This window comes from Ochotona curzoniae, unplaced genomic scaffold, assembly GCF_017591425.1.
Source record: "Ochotona curzoniae isolate NIBS_2020 unplaced genomic scaffold, NIBS_Ocur_1.0 scaffold_3890, whole genome shotgun sequence".
In the NCBI taxonomy this organism is placed as follows: Eukaryota; Metazoa; Chordata; class Mammalia; order Lagomorpha; family Ochotonidae; genus Ochotona; species Ochotona curzoniae.
Genome location: NW_024467115.1, coordinates 31,506,779 through 31,526,604, shown reverse-complemented (window position 1 = coordinate 31,526,604; position 19,826 = coordinate 31,506,779). Strand labels below are relative to the sequence as shown.

The 19,826-nt window shown below is 48.3% G+C and overlaps 1 protein-coding gene across 1 annotated transcript; it reads left to right on the top strand.

The window, feature by feature from the left end:
- The first annotated feature begins 8,734 nt into the window (after positions 1–8,734).
- FBXO5 (F-box protein 5) lies at positions 8,735–17,201 on the top strand. Its single transcript, XM_040965471.1, has 5 exons — positions 8,735–8,913; positions 12,249–12,966; positions 13,774–13,864; positions 15,201–15,365; positions 16,441–17,201. The coding sequence occupies exons 1-5, from the start codon at positions 8,811–8,813 to the stop codon at positions 16,690–16,692; spliced, it is 1,329 nt and encodes a 442-aa protein (XP_040821405.1). The 5' UTR covers positions 8,735–8,810; the 3' UTR covers positions 16,693–17,201.
- Positions 17,202–19,826: the final 2,625 nt, after the last annotated feature.

Here is a 19,826-nt window from a genome sequence, read left to right as displayed (position 1 = left end):
CCTTGGCAGCAATAGAAAACTTCCAAGAAAGTTCAAGCTAAAACATCAGAAATACAACAATGAATACTCATTATTTAGGGTCCTGCCAGGAGATACCATTAATTTGACTGATATTAGTTGTTAAGAGGATGTTAAAGAGAACTTAAATCACCCGGATCGGGAAGGTACTCCAGGAAAGAAGCCCTTGGAAGGGGCTCTGCTTGCACACAGAGTTTAGGAGGGTCAGTGGGTGTGGGCTGCTCAGTGATGGGAATGTTGCCTGACCACAGCTGGCGCTCAGTGGCAGATGAGGCCTCGTAAGTACAAACCTGAAACATTCGGGGGCTGCTAAGCAAGACCATCGGGACACGAGGAACATTGTTTTATGTAATCACAGCAGGTGTCTGTACTAGGATTCTCCAGCAATGTGAAGTGTGAGCAAGGAAGAACTGATAATGGTGCAGTTCCAGGTTATAAGGCAGACTGCCGGAATTTCTCTTAGAAGAGGAGGCTGTTGGTTTTCTGTATTAGGGCCTTTGATCAAATGAAGGTCCCGTATCATATATGGTGGACAACCTACTTAGACTGCCCCTAGGTTCACTGTCAAAAGCATATTCTCAGAAATATCCCCCCAAAACTTGACATACAAAATTAACCATCACGGGGCCAGGTGTGATGGGTCAGTGGCTAAATCCTTGACAGGATTGCACAGGAGCACTGTTTGTGTCCCAGCTGCTCTGCTTCCCATCCAGCTCAGCGCTTGTGGCCTGAGAAAGCACTAGAAGATGGCCCAAAGTCTGGGGACCCTGCATCCATGTGGGAGACCCATAAGAGGCTCTAGGCTCCTGGCTTTGGAACGGTCCAGCTCTAGCCATTGCAGCCACTTGGGGAGTGAACCATCAGAAGATCTTTGCGTCCTCTGTAAATCTGCCTTTCCAATAAAAATAAATCTTAAAAAACTCAAATAACCATCGTAGTGTTCAAGCCTTTGTGAGCTAAATGCTTCCAAGAGGATCTACCTTCCAGTACTTAAATGTTGATAATGGCAAAGTGCAATTGAGAGGGCAGTAATCCTGCCTAGAGGGGCAAGGTGGCCCTTAGCTTGGACCTTGAAATCTATATAAAAGTCAGATGCTAAGCAGGGCAGCAGCACGAAGGGCAGGAGTGAGGATGTGTGGTTTACAGTTAATTGGGCAGGTGGATTGCTTGTGCAAGCATCTAAGTTCTGAGGACCTTAATGTCCTGAAATATAGAAGGAACTCTTAACATTCTAACCAAATATTAAATATATCTGATTCATTCAGTGTCCCGTTGTTTATTTAAACATCTTAACACTTTCCCTTTAAACACTTAACACTTCCTTATTATTTACAAATTATTTACTATCTGTTACATGTATTATATAGCTAGCAAGGCCACAGATGACAAACATAAAAACAGTAGGACACAGTCGTTTCCATAGAGCCACAACATCATGCATGTGGCAAGGCTGCAACAAGAATTTGATGAAACGGCCTGGGACAGCGGCCTTGCACTCACTGGTTTTTCATATGGGTGCCAGTTTGTGTCCTGGCTGTCCCACTTCCCTTCCAGCTCCCTGCTTGTGGCCTGGGAGGGCAGTTGAGGGTGGCGCAAAGCCTTGGGACCCTGAACCTTTATGGCAGACCCGGAAGAAGCTCTTGAGATCAGCTCAGCTTCAGCCATTGCAGCCACTTAGGGAGTGAACCAGCAGATGGAAGATCTCTGTTTCTCCTCTCTCTAAATTTGATTTTCCAATAAAAGTAAAATTTTTAAAAAGATTACTTAATTTTGCTTAAAAGATTGGAAAGACACAGAAACAGATCTTCCATCTCTTGCGTCACTACTCCCGTAATGCCTTAAAGCCAGAGCTTCTCCAGGTCTCCCACGTGGGTGCACTGGCACAAGGTCTTGGGTTCTTCCTCCAATGATTTCCCAGGTCATTCCAAGGGAGCTGGGAATGTGGGGCAGGCAGGACTCCAACTGGCACCCGGATGGGGATGCCAGTGCTACAGGTGGAACATCAGCCTAGCCCCAAAGTTCAATCATGATTTAAAGCCAATGATTAAGTAAGCTAACCTAACAGCACTCACACGATTCCATTACACAACATGTTTGTCTTAATACATTGTATAGTAAGTTTTATTTTCTCAGTAATGTGTTAGGTTTTTCCTGGACATGGGAAGCCTACTGGAAGATTTTTTTTTTTTAACTATAGCCAACAGGCAAAGCTTATATTCCAGGGGCTCAATGGAGCTCTCGGCTCCTCTCAAATTTACCATCCATGTCACAAAGATGTGAATGAGATAACAAAGACCATCTCTGAGGTCAAACAGGAAGGAAAGGTAGTTGGTGGACTCTGAAGGTCCTGCACACTCCCAGGCCTCATGCCAGCAAACAGCCTTTTGGCCTTCAGCCTTCTTCCACCTGCTGCCGTGGCGCTCCTGAGCAACCAGCCTCTGATGCTGTGTTACCTTGGTGTGTGATTCTAGCATCCACATAGTAGGAGCTGACATTTCCAAGTCCAATTACCAAATGAAATTGCTGATGGGGCCTGCATTGTGAAAATCTGCAGCCTTCAATGCTGACTTCTTTTATCAGGACAATGTGGAGTCCCCACTGCTGTGCTTGTCCCATCCATGCCCTGCTGGCGCACCTGGAGAAGCAGAGGAAGGCGGTCCCAATACTTGGCCCCACATCACCCTCAGGACAAAGCCAGATGGAGCTGCCTGCTGGCTCCTGGCTGGGCCTGGCTCAGTTCCTGTGGCACTGGAGAGCCAACCAGGGCAGGCACAGCTTTCCCTGTCTCTCCCTATCGCTCTGCCTTTCCAGTAAATAATTCTTTCAAAAATATCTTGCTAAGATTATTGTAATGAATGGCTAATGATTATTTTACAGTGCATAAAAGGAAGTTATTACAATATTCCCTCATCACTACCTCACTGAACTTTGTTCCAATAGATACTCTGGTGATGACAAATTTGCTAAACTACATGGGAACTCTTCGAGGCCTACAGAAGCCACAGACTTCACCTGCTCTCTGGTACTAGTCGGGCGTCCTGGCCTTCCTCTTGCTTCAGGGAGGGCCCTGGGCACGGCCAGCTTAGCACTCAGACCCTTGCTTATGGTCGCGGAAGCGTTCCTGGCCACCCAGGATTCCTGTTCCAAACCCCTACTCCCTGGGTCTCTATCAACACCGTCACCTTTCATAGCCTGCTTAATTGACTGAAATTGTCAACTGCCAATCTTCCCATTGGCAGGAAAACCCTGTTTCTTCACAAGCTGTTCAGGAGGGTGACCTGTGCCGCAGCAGGCAAGGCACACGCCTGACACGAAACACAAAGGTACAGCTGCAGCTGCATTAATGAGAATGGGCGGGATGCTACTGCAACATTTTTATTAAAAGATGTATAACCAGAAACGCCCGGTGGGTTTTTTCCTCAGCTTAGTTAGAAATAAAAAGCCTGGAATCTGTTGCAGACAGAAAAGTTTATTTGCGAAGGGACCAGGGGAGCAGCGAAGGGAGGGAAGGGGAAAGCGCCTCAGGAAAGGAGGCCAGGAGGGGGTGCCTCTGGAAAGGGGAGGGAGACACCCAAGGTTTGAGGAAGGGTCTTAGGATTTTAAGCCTTCCTTGACCCCTCCTTGTTGGGCAGAGAACCTACAGGTGAGATGTTCCCCATTGGTGGTCTCTTAATTGATTAGGCAATGGGTGGGCAATGCTGGTGCCGCCCACCTGAAGGTGTGGCCAAGACCTCAGCAGGCCTGGATGGTCTCAGACCACCCCCCTCTTGAAATCCCACACCCTATTTCTGTAGGGGTAAGGGACAATGATGTCTTTTGGCTGCTTCCTGCTGAATTGGGGCGACGTTTGGGTAAGGGGCCCCTGGAGGTGTGGGATCCAGAGAGATGGTCTAGGTAATCCAAGTTGCCATGACAGAAGTTGGTCTAGTTGTCATACAAGTTTGCATGTTCAAGACCACCTTTAGTCTAAAGACCCCTAATCAGGAAACAAACATAAGACAATTGAGAAGCCAGTTGCGTGCTCTATGTAGAGCAGGAGCCAACACGGATGCAAAGAGGACCCATAGGCTAATTTTCTCCATTCAAAAGCTCAAAGCAGGCAGGCAGGCTGTGGTATAGCAGGTTCTGGTCCTCAAAGGTCTCCCAGTTTCTAAGGTGGCAGAGACAGAAATATCTCTGTTCAGCCTCCCATTTCCTGCACCATGCTAGTTCTGGGACTCCAGCTAGTTCAAGTATGTCCTGGTTTTGCACTTGGACACACTCATCAGAATAACACTTGTTGGGAGTGCTGAAATGAGGATACCTATGACTAGCCTGTGGCATCCAGGTGTGCACTGAAGGCCACGGAGGAAGGAGACGAAGGTGAGATCAGCACACTTGACTCACACTGGATCAGTCTTCCACGCCTTTGGGATATCTCCATCAGAATGGCTTGTGTCCAGGAGTGAAAAATCCGCTTCTGTTCCCTGCGCTGTGCTAGACCTAGGCTTTTGTCTGATGACCTTAGGTTGATAAGCCTGCTCAACAACGGGCCTGATTCTATAAGCCTGCAAGATAATGTCTTAGTTAGGGCTGCAACAAGATGTGGGGGAGCATATAGAAAACACTTAGCTGTTAGGTGCTTTTTGAAAAGCAGCTTTAAATCTTCCAGTGTGTCCCACGTTGGTTCTATAGAATCTGGTTGACAGGGGGTGCTGACCTTAGACTATAGAGTCAGTATCTACCCCAGGAGGGAAAATGACCTTGTACATCAGGGGCCAAGACTGAGCCCACGACTGAGCCCACAAGGACCTTTACCAATATATCTCATTTCCAATGAAGGGACGGTTGTCAGTGGAATAACAAGGACAGAGTGGTAGAAGTGGAGATATCCCCAAGTACAAGCCCATGGCCAGAGATGTCTCATACAGTTACTTTGAATGGATCTCGGCCCAGGAGAGAAGGATAAGGCAGAAAATCGAGCATCCATGTCCAGCAAGAAAATGATCTTTTGAGAGCTCACCATCAGGGAGATACAAACCCAGGTGGTGGGAGCCTAGATAGGAGTCACTGGGACCCATCACTGGGGGTCCTGGCCAGCAGACCCCTGCTCTCTCTGGAGCTGGGGGCAGCACGATTTCCAATGATCCCCTTTGCAGATGGGACATGGTCCCGGAGGAAACTCCTGGCCTGTGGTTGGAGGGCTCTCCCTCTGAAAATGTCCTGGCTTCCCACAGTTGTAGCAGCACTGCAGGGTCCTTTTCCCTGGGGTGGATGCGCTCATAGCGGCCAGCATCTATCTCACTGTGGCGCCTGTCCTTCCACCTTTCCTTCTCTAAATATTGATTATAGTAAACAGCATTGGCTGCCTGGATCAACTGGTCCAAGGAGGACTTATCAAGGTCTGCCATAAGCTTTTGGAGCTATCTTCTGATATCTGGGGCAGACTGCACAAGGAACTTGTCCTTGAGGATCACTCCACCCTCCGCTGTGTCTGGGTCTAAATTGGTGAACTTCACAACTGTCTCCTTGAGGCATTCTAGAAAGGTCATTTTCCCCCTGATGGACAGTGATGAGTTGGCTATAGTTTAAAGGCTTAACTTTTGCTCTTCTTAGTCCTTCTAAAATACAATAAATGAAATGATTTCGCTCCCACTCATGTCTTTTATCTTGTGGGTCCCAGTTGGGATTCTTTTTGGGGATTGCCTCTGCTCCAATGGGGACGTTTGCCTTGTCTCTAATGCTTTTCCCTTGAGCTGCATAATAATTGTTTCCAGCCTCACGAGCTTTTTCCAGCACCCTTTCTTTCTCTAAGGAGGTCAGAGTGTCCTCTAATAGTAACGTTACATCCTTCCAAGCTAGGTCATATACTGACTGGAGTCACTCAAAAGTTTGTACATATTGATCAGGATTGTCGGTGTAACTGCCCAAATCATTCTTTATTTCCTTGAGTTCTCCAAGAGATAAAGGCTTATAACCAATCTGTATACCAAACTCTCCTACCCCCACAGCTTGAAGAGGAAGCATGGCTTCTCCTTCACTCTAGGATAAGGCCTGGAAGCCTTTTCCTTTGATGCCTGTGGATAGGGGGCAGGGCTCGTCCGGATGAGATAAGCGGAGACTAGGTCCTAATGGAGGAATTCCTTCAGTTGATTCCTTCAATGAAAGCGGAGAATTTTTATTCACTTGTAAAGTACCATCTTCCTTTGAATCTGAAATGGCCAACTCCCCAGTTTTTTGAATTAGGTTTTTTTTTTTTCTATTTTGCCATTCTTAAGGTGATCCTGGAGATGGAGAAACATTGGAACATAGGAAATTTCTACCCACCTTCCCCAGCGTCTACAATAATTGTCCAGTTCTGAAATAGTATGGTAATTAAGACTCCCTGTGGGAGACCAAGTTTCACCATTAGCAGGAGAGTATTTGGGGCAAGCCTTCATGCAGAAAAAGATCAAGTCCTTTTTGCTCACGATCCGGGAGCCAAATATGTCCCAATTTTTAAGGATACAACCAAGAGGAGTTCGGGAGTCCACTCGCAAATGTTGAGATCCCATCTGAGCAACAAAGAGACAATCAACAGGCTAGAGGGAGACTTGCCCCCCCCCCTTGTCTAGCCTATGCCCAAAGTGTATGTCAGAGCTGGGGCAAGTCCAGTCTGACCCGTGGGCAGTAGGAGTGGGCCCGCTGTCCGCCGGGACAGGATCCACGAGCTTGGGGACTACCACTGCTACTCTAGCCTCGCCCCACCTGCCCGTGACTATCTCAACCCCCATGGAGGTTCTTTCCTCAGCTTAGTTAGAAATGAAAAGCCTGGAATCTGTTCCAGACAGAAAAGTTTATTTGCGAAGGGACCAGGGGAGCAGCGAAGGGAGGGAAGGGGAAAGCGCCTCAGGAAAGGAGGCCAGGAGGGGGTGCCTCTGGAAAGGGGAGGGAGACACCCAAGGTTTGAGGAAGGGTCTTAGGATTTTAAGCCTTCCTTGACCCCTCCTTGTTGGGCAGAGAACCTACAGGTGAGATGTTCCCCATTGGTGGTCTCTTAATTGATTAGGCAATGGGTGGGCAATGCTGGTGCCGCCCACCTGAAGGTGTGGCCAAGACCTCAGCAGGCCTGGATGGTCTCAATAGCCTGCTTAATTGACTGAAATTGTCAACTGCCAATCTTCCCATTGGCAGGAAAACCCTGTTTCTTCACAAGCTGTTCAGGATGGTGACCTGTGCCGCAGCAGGCAAGGCACACGCCTGACACGAAACACAAAGGTACAGCTGCAGCTGCATTAATGAGAATGGGCGGGATGCTACTGCAACATTTTTATTAAAAGATGTATTATTATTTTATTTGAGAGGCAGAGTTGCAGAGAGAGAGCAGAATGAACCTGCTGATTCACTACACAAATGGCCCCTGAGGGCCAGAGTTCGGCCATCTGAAGCCAAGGGCCACACTTCCTGCTGGTCCCCAAAGGTGTAGGGGCCCAAGCATTTGGGGCATCCTCCTCTGCTTTCCTTCTAGGGACATCAAGGCATGGTTCCCTCTACTGCAACATTTCAACAAATGAGAATACCAAAAACTGTTGTAACAGCAAAATATCGTAAAGACAGGATCCAAACCTCCTAATCCCAGCTCTGCTTCACACAGTGCTTGCCCCAATTTGCACTCAGCAGTTAAGCCAAGAAGAGGAAGAGGAATGAAGGAAAAGTTGGAACACCCATGTGGAGGCTTCGGGAGCTTGCACACAGCAACCACACTGGGCTGTAGCCAAAAGCTGAGTTCGGGAAGTGCGGGACAGCGCGCAGGTGCACACTCAGAGCACGCGAGGTACAGCATCACTAGCGACACGGTGCGCGGCGTCACGCGATCCTATTAATCCTCAACACCCGTTTCTGCCATCATCTCCCTCCAGCCTGCGAGGGAGAGTCACTCGCTTGGGAATCGGGGACCGGAGAGGGACACACCCAGGGTCTCCGAAGCTTGGAAGGAAGAACATAAACACCACTGCAATTCAGAGTCCGCCCACTAGCTAAACAAGCGCGCCGACCCAGCCGAGCAGCCCGCCCCGCCCCGCCCAGCAGGGCGCCCGAGGGCAGACGTGGCCCTCCATCCCGCCAGGACCCAGCTCCACCGGCGCCACCTGCTCCCCGCCCCGGAGGCCAGGGCGCAGCGCGCAGGCGCCAACCCGCCAATTCGGCTTCCACCTGCGCGCGCAGCGGCCGCCGGCGGGGGCGGGGCGAGGGCGCGCAGGCGCGGGGAGGCGTGGTGCGCTCGGCTCGGGCCGCCTGCCGGAACGCCTGGCTTCGCTGTGGCTCGTCGGATTCCCGCGCGCGAGGCGATGGAAGAGAGCCGGCTGCAACCGCCGCCGCCCGGCACATCTCCTCAGACTTCGGGCCGATGTCGGGACTTGGCGGGAGGCCCTGGCGGCGAAGGGGAGCTGGGCGGGCGCACGCATGCGCGGCAGGCTCGCTCCCCGGAGCGGCGGCGCCTCCCCGCGCTTGCAGGCTCCGCCCCCCGCCGCATGGCATCCTTCCGGGCGAGCGCAGCCTGCGTCAGGGGGCGGGGTCGGCTCCGCCGGGCTGCTCCGCCTCTGCGTGTTCCTATTGGGCGCGAGCGCGGGAGCTCCTCCTATCGGGCTTCCTATTGGTGCGCGCTTGCAGCCGACGGCTCCCATTGGGCTGCGCCGATTTGGGCACCAAATTCAAAGATTTTAAAAGTACCAGCTGGCGCGCCTTTTAAGAGCGAGCGATCCCTGCAGTCCCAGCTCCCTGTCTGTCCCCTCAGATAGCAGCTCCTCCACCTGAGGCGGGACCCCTGGCCCGCTGGGATGAGCCTGCGCCCCTGCAGCTGCGTCGCACGGCCATCCTCCTGCTCCTGCCGCGCCAGCCACCTTCCCGTGACAGCCACCGGCCACCTCGGCCCCGCGCAGCGTGAGTGGAGGGGCGCCTGGGGGGCGAGGGGCGCGCCTCGGGAGGGCTTCCTCGGGAGGGCTGCTGATCCGCGAGGGGCCATCCCGTCCCTGCCCCGAGGGGCTGCCGGGGCGGCGGGGGGCGGTGCTGGGTCCTGGTCCGGAGCATGGGGCGCGTGCGGGGGAAGCCAGGTGCGCTGGGGGTGCATGGTGGACTCCCCGCCGGCCCCTGTCCTGCCCTGCCGCCGCGGGTCGGGGCGAGCGAGGGCGCCCTTGCTCCTGGCGGGACGCACCACCCATCCTCCCCCGGCCTCGAGAGGCGCCAAGTGCCCCCTCCCGGGGCCCGGCGTGACGGGGCTGCGCCCCTGCCCGGCACCCCTGCCCCTCGCGTCCCCCGGCCCCTCGCGTCCCCCTGCCCGGCACCCCCTGCCCCTCGCGTCCCCCGGCCCCTCGCGTCCCCCGGCCGGGCCGCGGAGCTGGCGGGAGAGCGGGCCCTCGGGGGCCGGCGGCGATCTCCCGCCACCACAGGTCCCGCGCGCCCCGGGCGAGTCCCATCCGCCCCTCGGGGCTGCGGGCTATCTCCCTCCCGCCAAATCGGTCGAGTCCTCCCACCCGCCACACCGTGCTGGATCCGACCTGGGGAGGACTCCCAGCCGCACAACTGCCCTTTTGGGGGGTCGCCTGGGCAGGACTTAAGAAAGAATTGGTGGAAACCGAGGGATTGGTGGTTTTTCTCCTGCACTCCAGATGGTCCTTTATTCCAAAATGTGGACTGGAGAGCACCAAAGCACGTATTTTAGTCTTGTAGCTCTCTCCAAGCAATAGGCATATACGTTTTTGTGGCTTCAGAAATTAGCAAAAAGTTGAACAAAAGTTCAGTCGAGACAGTAGGTAGACTGTAACATGGAGGGCTCCCCCTCTGACTGCACAGGGCAACCATTTCTACACTGAAGGGCCCTGGCTCTGGGAGGGCACTTTTTTTTTGAATTAACTTCACTTGTCCAGCTGCTTTGCTCCTCAAAGCATCTGTGGTGTCTTGAATCGTTTTTTCCATTTATAGGTTTGAGAAAATGAAAAAAGTTGGTTTTTTTTTTTCATTTTTTCTCCAACTATGGCTGATTTGACTTGCTGACCTTGAACCTCCTCTTAAATCAGGCTTGCCAGCCCTTGGGCAGAGGTTGGGTATCTATAGGCATTGGATGTTGTGGTGCTTAATTATTGAATTTCCATCTTCAAAGATCTAATGGGACCTTTGAGGCCTTGGCCCCTGAGTTAGGCCATGGGAGCGTCAGGTCTAGGTGGGACTGTGGAAAGGAAGTGGCGTTTTGTACAGTTTACCATGATGCCTGTTGTCCTGATTGAAATGAGTTGCTTTAAGGCTTGGTTGGTTGTTTTTTTTCAATCCAGTGTATAAACGTCATTAGCATTTCCGCTTTGAGGAAAACCAAATGCAAGAGCCAGTCAAGGGCTGAGCAGGGGGCTTCATCTGAATTTGGATCTGATTCCTGAATCTACTTTCCATAGTTCCATGTTTAAATGTGCACTTCTGGGGAATGTATTTTCCTGCTTTTAGATGCTTGGTTTGCAGCATAAAGCTCATGGGGGTTGGCTTATGAGTAACAGTGAAAACAAGTCCTGTGGATGAAACTCTTGTGACAGGAACTCTGCCCTGGATTTAAGCCAATTTCATGTTCTTGCCCCTCAGTTTCCCATCTCAGTGAATGGCAGTTGCAGTAACTGCCATTCCAGACCAGGGTTCCTTGGTCTATGCCTACAACATTTGGAACCCAGGACTGGGCCAGAAGGATGCCAGGAGGTGGGGACTCCATGAGTCCCCCACCTGGGTAACGGGGACCCCGAAATTGCGCCATTTGTCCCTGCTTCCCAGGCACGTCAGCACGAAATTGAATCCAAAGCAGAGTGGCCGGGGCCTCGAGTCCGGCAGCGCAGTCTGGTCTCGGATCCCGGGCAACAGCTGAGTGAGCGCTGTGCTTGGCCGTAGAAAGCAGCACACGCATCTGATCCTCAGGCCTTAATCCCAGAGCCTTGTTCACCCTGCTTTCCTTCAAGGTTCGACCTGCACAGTCTACCTGAATCCATCGTCATCTTCCTCTCCTCTGCAGCCATCCTGGACCTGGGGACACAGTTCTTCAGAACTCCCACGATAATCACCCTTTCTTAGAGCTCTTCCATCCACTGGTTCTCTCCCAGATGTCCCCAGGTGTCCTCAGCAGCCAGGGTTAGCCAGGTCCAAGGCAAAAACCAGATTCCGTCTCAGTCTCCCATGGGGTGACAGAGACCGGAGTGCCTGAGCCATGGGCCACCTCCCAGGTTATGTTAGGAAGCTGCATCCGAGAGGAACTTGCTCCCTGACATTTCATGGGATGCCTCTTAGCCCCTTTCCCCTCCCCCGGGCCCTAAAACATCTGGATAGAAACTGGCCTGCTGTGCTGCTGCCCTTATCTTAACTCTGGCTTTCTAATCGTCTGGGTGTGTCTTTATCAGAACTAGCCATTCTGGTTCTTAAGGGTGGGTAACACCATGGCTTAGTGGTGCTGGCGTCTCAAATGGATGCTGGTTTTAATCCCAGCTGCTTCACTTCTGATCAGGCTCCCTGCCTGGGAAAGCAACATGGAGGGTGGCTCAAGTCCTTAGACCCCTGCACCGGTATGGGGGACCCGGAGGAGGCTCCTGGCTCCTAGCTTTGCATCAGTAAGCTCCAGCCTTTATAGCCATTTAAGGAGTGAACCAGCAGAGGTACAGCCCTGTTTCTTCTCTCTGTAAATCTTCCCTTCAAATAAAAATAATTTTTTAGTGAATCTTTAAAATAAAATACACTGTATTCTGTAGTTAAAGATGGCCGATATTCTAGTAATTTACACTAGATCACCAGTCAATAAAACTTGAAAATGAGAGCAATGGGAGTTTTTTTTTCAGGACTTATTGAAAGAATTACAGTGAGTGAGGACAGAAGTTCTTCCATCTGCTGTTTTTCTCCCAAAGTGGCTACAGCAGTTGGAACTGAGCCAATCCAAAGCCAGGAGCTTCCACCTGGTCTCCCATGTGGGAGCAGGGTTCCAAGGCTTTGGGCCATCCTCTGTTGCTTTCCACAGGCAGGGAACTGGATGGGAAATGGAGCAGATGGGACATGAAACATTTCTATAAGGAATTCTGATGCTTGGAAGAGGGGAATTAACCAACTGAGCCACTGTACCAGGTCCCATGTTACAGTTTCGTAATTTATAGGATATTATGCTTGGGGGTACTGAGAATAAGTTTGTGTGTGCTTAGATTGAAGAGAAGGAATAATAGCAAATATTAAGAGTGATTAAGAGTAAACGTCACGTCTCTTTGCAGGTTGTAAAGAAAGTTGCATCTTACCTGTCCAAATGAAGTGTGATTTTAATTGCCACCATGTTCATTCTGAACTAAAACTGGTAAAAACCGGCAACAACGCTGGACGACAAGGTCCCTGCCCTTCTGCATTTCCGCAAGGGTCGTGCAAAGACTGTGCTAAACAGTATGACAGGCTCTCCTACGGCGGCTCTCCAGTGGCGAGCCCCAGGACTGCAGCGTTTGAAACAAAAAGCAAACCCTTGCACAACAAGGAAAACCAGCATGTACAACAGACACTTAATAGCTCCAGTGACACAGAGGAACTGGAAAGCAGCCGGCTCTATGAGGACAGTGGCTATTCGTCCTTCACTCAGCACAGCGGACTCGGTGAACACGAAGAGGGAAGCCTTCCTCTGGAGGAAGATTTCCGGAACCGGTCACAGTCCTGCCTGATCCAGGTGCAAAGCCCGGACCAGTTCCCCGACAAAAACTTGTTGCCTGTTCTTCATTTTGAAAAAGTGGTTTGCTCTACATTAAAGAAGAATGCCAAACGAAATCCTACAATAGATCGAGAGATGCTGAAGGAAATTATATCCAGTGGAAATTTTAGACTTCAGAATTTAATTGGCAGGAAAATGGGCCTGGAGTGTGTTGACATTCTCAGTGAACTCTTCCTAAGGGGACTCAGACATCTCTTAGCAGATATTCTGACGCAGCTCAGTGGCATGGACTTAATCAAGTAAGTTGCTGTTTGAATAGATTGGCATAATCCCGGCATTTGTTGTTGATGGCTAAATATTCCAGCTTATGAAAAGGTTGTAGTGAGATTGTTACATTGCACTCTTTGTGTTAGTTCAAACACATTTACATCTTAGGAACTTAACTAAAACAGCCCAACCATCAGCTAGTCCAATAGATGTGACTTTTTCCTAAAATTAATAGTTTCTGTTCTTGCAGAGCTATTTTTAAGGTTTTTCCAAATGCTTTGGTTTTGTTTGAAAGGCATTTCCGCAATGCGTCCTCTGACTCAGTGTGCTGTATAGAAAGAGCTGGGCTCATCTGAGGCTGGGAGCTGCGCATGGCACATCCTTAATTCTTAGGTACCCGGGGCCTGGCGTAGTGGCCTAGCAGCTAAAGTCCTTGCCCTGCATGCACCAGGATCCCATATGGGCACCGGTTCTAATCCCAATGGCTCCACTTCCCATCCAGCTCCCTGTTTGTGGCCTGGGAAAGCAGCCAAGGGCGGCCCAAAACCTTGGGAGACTCAGAAGAAGCTCCAGGCTCCTGGCTTCAGATCGGCTGAGCTTTGGCCGTTGAGGCCACTTAGGGATTTAATCAACAGACAGATCTTCCTCTCTGTATATCTGACTTTCCAATAAAAATAAAATAAATATTTAAAAAAAAATCTTGTGTACCCCAAGGAATCTAATGTATAGACAGTTGTGACTGAAAAATGTTGCTAATATAAACTGCTTTTTTTGTGCTGTTTCTCTGCTCATCTTAACATCTTCGGTTTAATTATTTCCTTACTTTATAATTTTTCTAGTGTATCTAAAGTAAGCACAACTTGGAAGAAGATTCTAGAAGATGATAAAGAGGCATTCCAATTGTACAGTGAAGCAACACGAAGAGTTACTGTAAGTCTTTGTTGATGGTTTCCTTTTTTTTTAAATGAGCTGTTGTTACTCTTTTGCGTTCAGAAATGTGGGAAAAATACGAAAGAACAGTGATCTGGAAACCTTTGCAAGACATTTCGGCCAACAGAAAATAGAATACTCGGCGTTCCACTGGAGAAAGGGCTCAGCATCTAGCTCCTGACTCGAGCTCCCTGCTGATTCAGATCCTGGAAGCAGTTGCAAGCCCCACGTCGGTGGGTTTTCCTGTCATCCATGTGGAAAACCGAAACTAGGTTCCTAGCTCCTGCCTGGCCTCTTGTCAGAAAGTTCGAGGTCTTCATGGGCATCTGAGGAATGAACTAACTAGCAGATTCACACTCTGCCCCTCAGATAGGGAAGGACATTCTACCATGTGCAATAATAGTACTTATAACTTATGGTTGGGGTTTTTTTTGTTGTTGTTGTTGTTTATTTTAATATTGATGTGTTTTTATTGGAAAGGCAGATTTTACAGAGGGGAGACCAAAAGATCTTCCATCTGCTGGTTCATTCCTCAGATGTCTGCGATGACCAGAGTTGAGCTGATTCACAGCCAGGAGTCAGGAATTCCAGGTTTTCCACATGGGTGTAGGGTCCCAAATCACTGGGCCATCTTCTGCTACTTTCCCAGGCCATAAGCAGAGAGCTGGGTGGAAAGTGAAACAGCTGGGACACAGATGGGATGCTGGCCCTGGGAGGTGGAGGATTAGCAGTTTAGCCAATGCATCACACCCCCACCTTCTTTTTTTTTTTTATGCAAGGGCAGATTTTATAGAAGCGAGAAAACAATGGTTTTGTTTTAGGATTTTCAATCGCAGAAAGTCAGACAATTTGAAGATTGGCATTTGTAGAAGGGAAAGGCATAACGACCACATATTTCTTGAAATCCAAATAAGCATGTTTGGACAGACTTGGGTCTAAATTTTGCTTCTGCTTAGCAGCTTTGTGTGACTTTAGACAAGTTCCATTTTGTTAACAACCTGGCAATAATAAAAATTTAAAAAATATAAAATCTCTTCGTAGCATTGAGGTGACAGATGTGGCCGATGTCGTGTAGTGATTGGGAAGAAATGGCCTTTTGTTCTGGGGGTAGAGCTTTGCTATTTGGCCAGTTAGAAATCACGCAGCAGGGCATGTTGGCTGTGCACGGAGGCAGGTTCCGCAGTCTCTGGCTCGCTCTGTTTCCATAAGGAGATGGTAACTTGTGGGGAAGTGAGTGCACAGCTCGGTCTGCTGCGCTGGTATGTACCCTTTCTTACTGTAACAAATTAGCATAGGAGTGGACGAATCTTAAGTCCTTTAACATCTTCTTGTTCAGGAAAACAGCATCAAGTTTTCACCACACGCTTCTACCAGAGAGTATGTCGTGTTCAGAACTGCATTGGCTTCCGTTCAGAAATCAGCAGTCCAGAATCCTCCCAGGAACGAGGCCCAGACCAGTCAGAAGGGCTCTGCTTACAGCCGACACAGTGAATTCTCTGAGGTAATTTTTTGTTTAATCTGTACAACGGAAACTATCGTGAAACTATTGTTTAAAGGGTTTAAAGTGAGAAACGGGGGAAGTTAAAAACGTGTCTATCTGATGAAGCGTGTTGGCTTGGCATTGTCCCTACGTTCAGTGAGGTTCTAACTTTGAAACAGCAAGGAAGTAAAGAAATGCTTTGTCACTTTAAAATTTCTTGTAAAACTTAACTGAGGAAGACAGATGAGCAGTGAAAGCCAGGTCCCAAGATTCAGAAGTGGATCTTTGGATGGTGTGCATTGCAGATCCTACTCACATAAAATGGTGTGCAACTGACATTGATACAGCTGAATTATATGATAGACACTTTTATTTCTGTCTGAAATGTTGATGTGGTTAACGTGGCGTGTGAGTTGACAGGTACTGAGTACATGAGAAGATGTTGTACCTTTCATAGCTTCAGTCTGAATGAGAGACAGCCACCTGAAAAGCAAGTGCTGTGAAGTGATACATGGTTTTAAAAAGAGCCAGAGGGAGAAAGGCAACCAGCCTCAGCCTGCCCCCGGCACAATAGCCCAGCAGCTAAAGCCCTCCCCTTGCGTGCACCAGGATCCCATCCGGGCACCAGTTCTAATCCCAGCAGCCTCGTTTTCCATCCAACTCCCTGCTTGTGGCCTGGGAAAGCAATTGAAGACAGCCCAAAGTCCCGGGATCCTGCACCCGTGTGGGAGACCTGGAAGAACCTCCTGGCTCCTGTCTTCAGATGGGCTCAGCCCAGGCAGTTGTGGAAGTGAATCAGTGGATAGAAAATCTTGCGTCTCTCCTCCTCTCTGCATATCTGACTTTCCAGTAAAAATAAATCTGTGGGGTAAAAAGAAAAAGCAACCAGCTGCTCACTAGCCCGGGAAGAATTAGAAAAGATGGTATTTGTTGGGTACCGAGTTGCAAGTAGCAATATCAGAGCAAAGAGCAAATGTGGAAGTAGCAGTTGACAGGGGGTGTTCTCTCCACTGAGTAGGAAGCAAGGACAGGAGTTGCTGAAGTTACACTCAGTCCTTACGATGGGTTATATTTATGCGTATTTTTTTCCTTGTAGGTTGCCAGGACCTTGAAAAAGAATGAAAGCCTCAAAGCCTGTATTCGCTGCAGTTCACCTGCAAAATATGATTGCTATTTGCAGCGGGCCACATGCAAGCGGGAAGGCTGTGGGTTTGATTACTGCACACGGTGCCTGTGTGATTATCATAGCACCACCGACTGCTCAAGTGGCAGACTCCTGAGAGCCAGCTGCAGAATGGGCGCTCTGCCTGGGACTAAAAAAAGCAAGAAGAGTTTACGAAGGTTGTGATGTTTTACAAAAGCAACCAGACGACTAGATTTTAACTAAAAAAGGAACAATTGTGTTGTAATTCTCATTTTTATGTTGAGGTCAGTGCAGTATGCAGGGATTTCTTCCCGGTGAAGAGAGAAGGTGTAACCTTTTAAAACATTTTACGATTTAATGTGAAAGGCTTTAAAATTCTCAGTTCAGATCAGAAGATTAAATACTTTTAAGAAGCGCAAGAGTTATCTGATATTTGTGATTCAGAGAATAAAATTGAATGGATTGTATTGTGGTACATAAAGGGCATGACATTTTACCTGGACAGTTAAATGTGAGTCTGATTTACCATCCACTAGCATTTGAGACAAATTTATTTTGATTTACCAATTGAAGTATCAGTTTATAGCGTCAGTTTAAATGTTGTATCATCTTTCTTAAACCTTTTTATCCATGTAAATATTTCAACACTCTTTGTAAAATCTTTGCATTTTCCCTTTTTCTAAACTGTTTTAATATTTTTGTGTATGTGTAAATATTTCTATATTTTATCTGTCATACAATGTCTTTTGTGTATATATATATATATATAATTTTGTTACAAATAAAATTGTTATAACATTCATAATTTATATATCTTGTGTGTTTATTTGAAAGGGATGATTTTGGAGAGGAGAACCATCTATTGGTTCGTTTTGCAAATGGCTACAATGAGCAAACCTGATCCAGGTACAATTCGGGAGCCTGGAACTCCAGCTGCAGCTCCATGTGGGTCACGGGGAGCTGGACTGAAAGCAGAGCGGTGCTCATGGGGCGTCCCAGACAGCAGCTTTGCTTACTGTGCCACAACACCTGCTTTTTTTAAACAACCGTATTAGGAAGCGGAGGACTGTGTGTGAAGGCATTGAGTGGATTTATGTTAAGAATTGAAAGGGTTCCTTTGTCTATCTGACCCCAGTTTTGCTCTAATTTGGTCACAGGGTTGGGTGTTGAAATCATCTCAATCATTCAGTAAGACATAAAGCAAATAATACCATATCTTAATACATTTGTCACTAAAGCAAGTAGTATTTGGCCATTTTTACTGGGTTGAGACCATTCCAAGCTTTTGTCTAGTAGGTTTAAGTATTTGAAAGAAGTCTTCCATCTGTTGGTCCACTGCCAATGCCAGCAAAGTTAGTAGTAGTCCGTGCTTAGGCCGGGAATCCCACCCGGGTCTCTGGGGGGATGGCAGAAGCCATCGGTTGCCTCCTGAATGCCAGCAGGAAGCTGGAGGAGAAGCAGAGTAGCCAGGGCTTCAAACACGCACTCCACTAGGAGACTGGAGTGGCAGCTCGCACTGCTGCACCTCAGGCCCACGTAGGAAATGTATCAAAACAGAAAAATCCTGCTCTTAGACTGCTTAAAGCTTAGATAAACACCAAAACCATTCCTGAAGTAATTGATGGTCTGAACTTCATATAACAAAACTTGTGTTCCAAAGACATTACCAAGAAAATGAAAGATAAGGCTTATTCTGGTAAAACATTTTTAGGCTATGCTCAAGTCTCAGAAAAGAACGTGTGCGTAGTCTCACAAAGTATGTGTTGGACAATACCGTGCAGAGGCTAATAGAGTAGTGCTCATTAGATGTAAGTTAATATGTTCATTAGAATGGCCAAAATTAAAAAAAAAAAAGTGCACAAAGTGTTGACAAGAATGTAGAATGAAACATACATTGCAGAACCAGGCTGTAGCTGAACAGGTTAATCCACCTTCAATCACCAGCATTTTGTATGGGCACCAGTTCATGTCCAGGCTGTTCCATTTCCCTTCCAGCTCCCTGCCCTTAGGGCCTGGGAAAGCAGTAGAGGTTGGCCCAGGTTTGGGGGCCATGCTCTTGTGGGAGACAGGTTCCTGGCTTCAGATCAGCTCTGTTCAGCTGTTGTGGCCCCTTGGGGAGTGAAGCAGTGGGTGGAAGATCTTTCTGCCTCTCCTCTAAGTCTGCCTAATAAAAATACACTTAAAAATGTATATAAATAAACATTGCTTGAGAAAGTAAAATGACAGTTATTTTGGTAAACACTTTCCTCAAGAGCCAAACTTTTTAGCATGTAATTAACCTCTGCTATTCACCCAAGGGAAGTGAATTGTTGCTGTCACACACTGCAGGGCAATGCATGTGTGTCCCCATCCACACAGACGCATGCATCCCCACGCTGATCGTTTTATCACCCAGCAGTCACACAATGGATGGCTTTCTTATTTATTTACTTTGTCAGACAGTGTCCTTGGTTCTAGTTCATTCCTTTGTGGAGAATACATTTCTATATGATACAATTTTCCTTTTAACTAAGACCTGTAACTGCTTAGAATACAGATCTGCTCCTTTACTCTTTCAGGCTTCTGTGTTAGAAAAGGCATTTTCATTTGCCTTTTTTTTTTCTTTTAGCTAGATTTACTTTTTTTTTCTTTTTGAAAGAATTACAGAAAAAGAAAAAAGAGAATGAAATCTGTCCACTGTTTTAGTTCCCAGACAGCCAGCATGACCAGCACGGGGCAGGCTGAAGCCAGGAGCCAGGTGTTGGGCCTAGTGCGATGGCTTAGTGGGCTAATCTTCCCCTCACAAGCTTGGAGATCCCATATGGGGGTTGCTTTATTTCCTGACCTAAAGCAACGGAGGATGGCCCAAAGCCTTGGGTTCCTACACCATCTGGAAGATGGGAGAAAGCTCCTGGCTCCTGCTGTGGGATCAGCTCAGCTCCAGCCACTGTGACGACTTGAGGAGTGAGCCAGTGTATGGGAGATCTTTCTGTCTCTCCTTCTCTGTAAATCTGCCTTTTCAATAATGAATCTTTTTTTTTTTTAAGGAGTCAAGTGCTGTGTGCAGATCTCCCACATGGGTGGCAGGGATCCAAACACCTAAACCACCTTGCTTTACTTTTCTCAGGCTGCTGGGGGGGATGGGGTTGGAAGTAGAAGAAGGACTTGAGTTAGTTGCCCAGATGGAATACTGATACTGCAGGCGGTGGCTTTACCCACTATGGCACAATGCCAGTTCCTATTTTGTTATTTTAAATTTAATTTTAATGGACAAATAATAATCACATGTTTAGGAGCAATTGTGTACTTATGTGATATTCTGATAATGTGCATACACTGCAGAATGATTTAATCAAGTT

Bases quoted from the DNA above. Each gene is read 5' to 3' on its own strand.
- FBXO5 (XM_040965471.1), top strand. From the start codon at position 8,811: ATGAGCCTGCGCCCCTGCAGCTGCGTCGCACGGCCATCCTCCTGCTCC. The intron at 13,865-15,200 runs GTAAGTCTTTGT...CTTCTTGTTCAG, and splicing joins AAGCAACACGAAGAGTTACT to GAAAACAGCATCAAGTTTTC. The intron at 15,366-16,440 runs GTAATTTTTTGT...TTTTCCTTGTAG, and splicing joins GACACAGTGAATTCTCTGAG to GTTGCCAGGACCTTGAAAAA.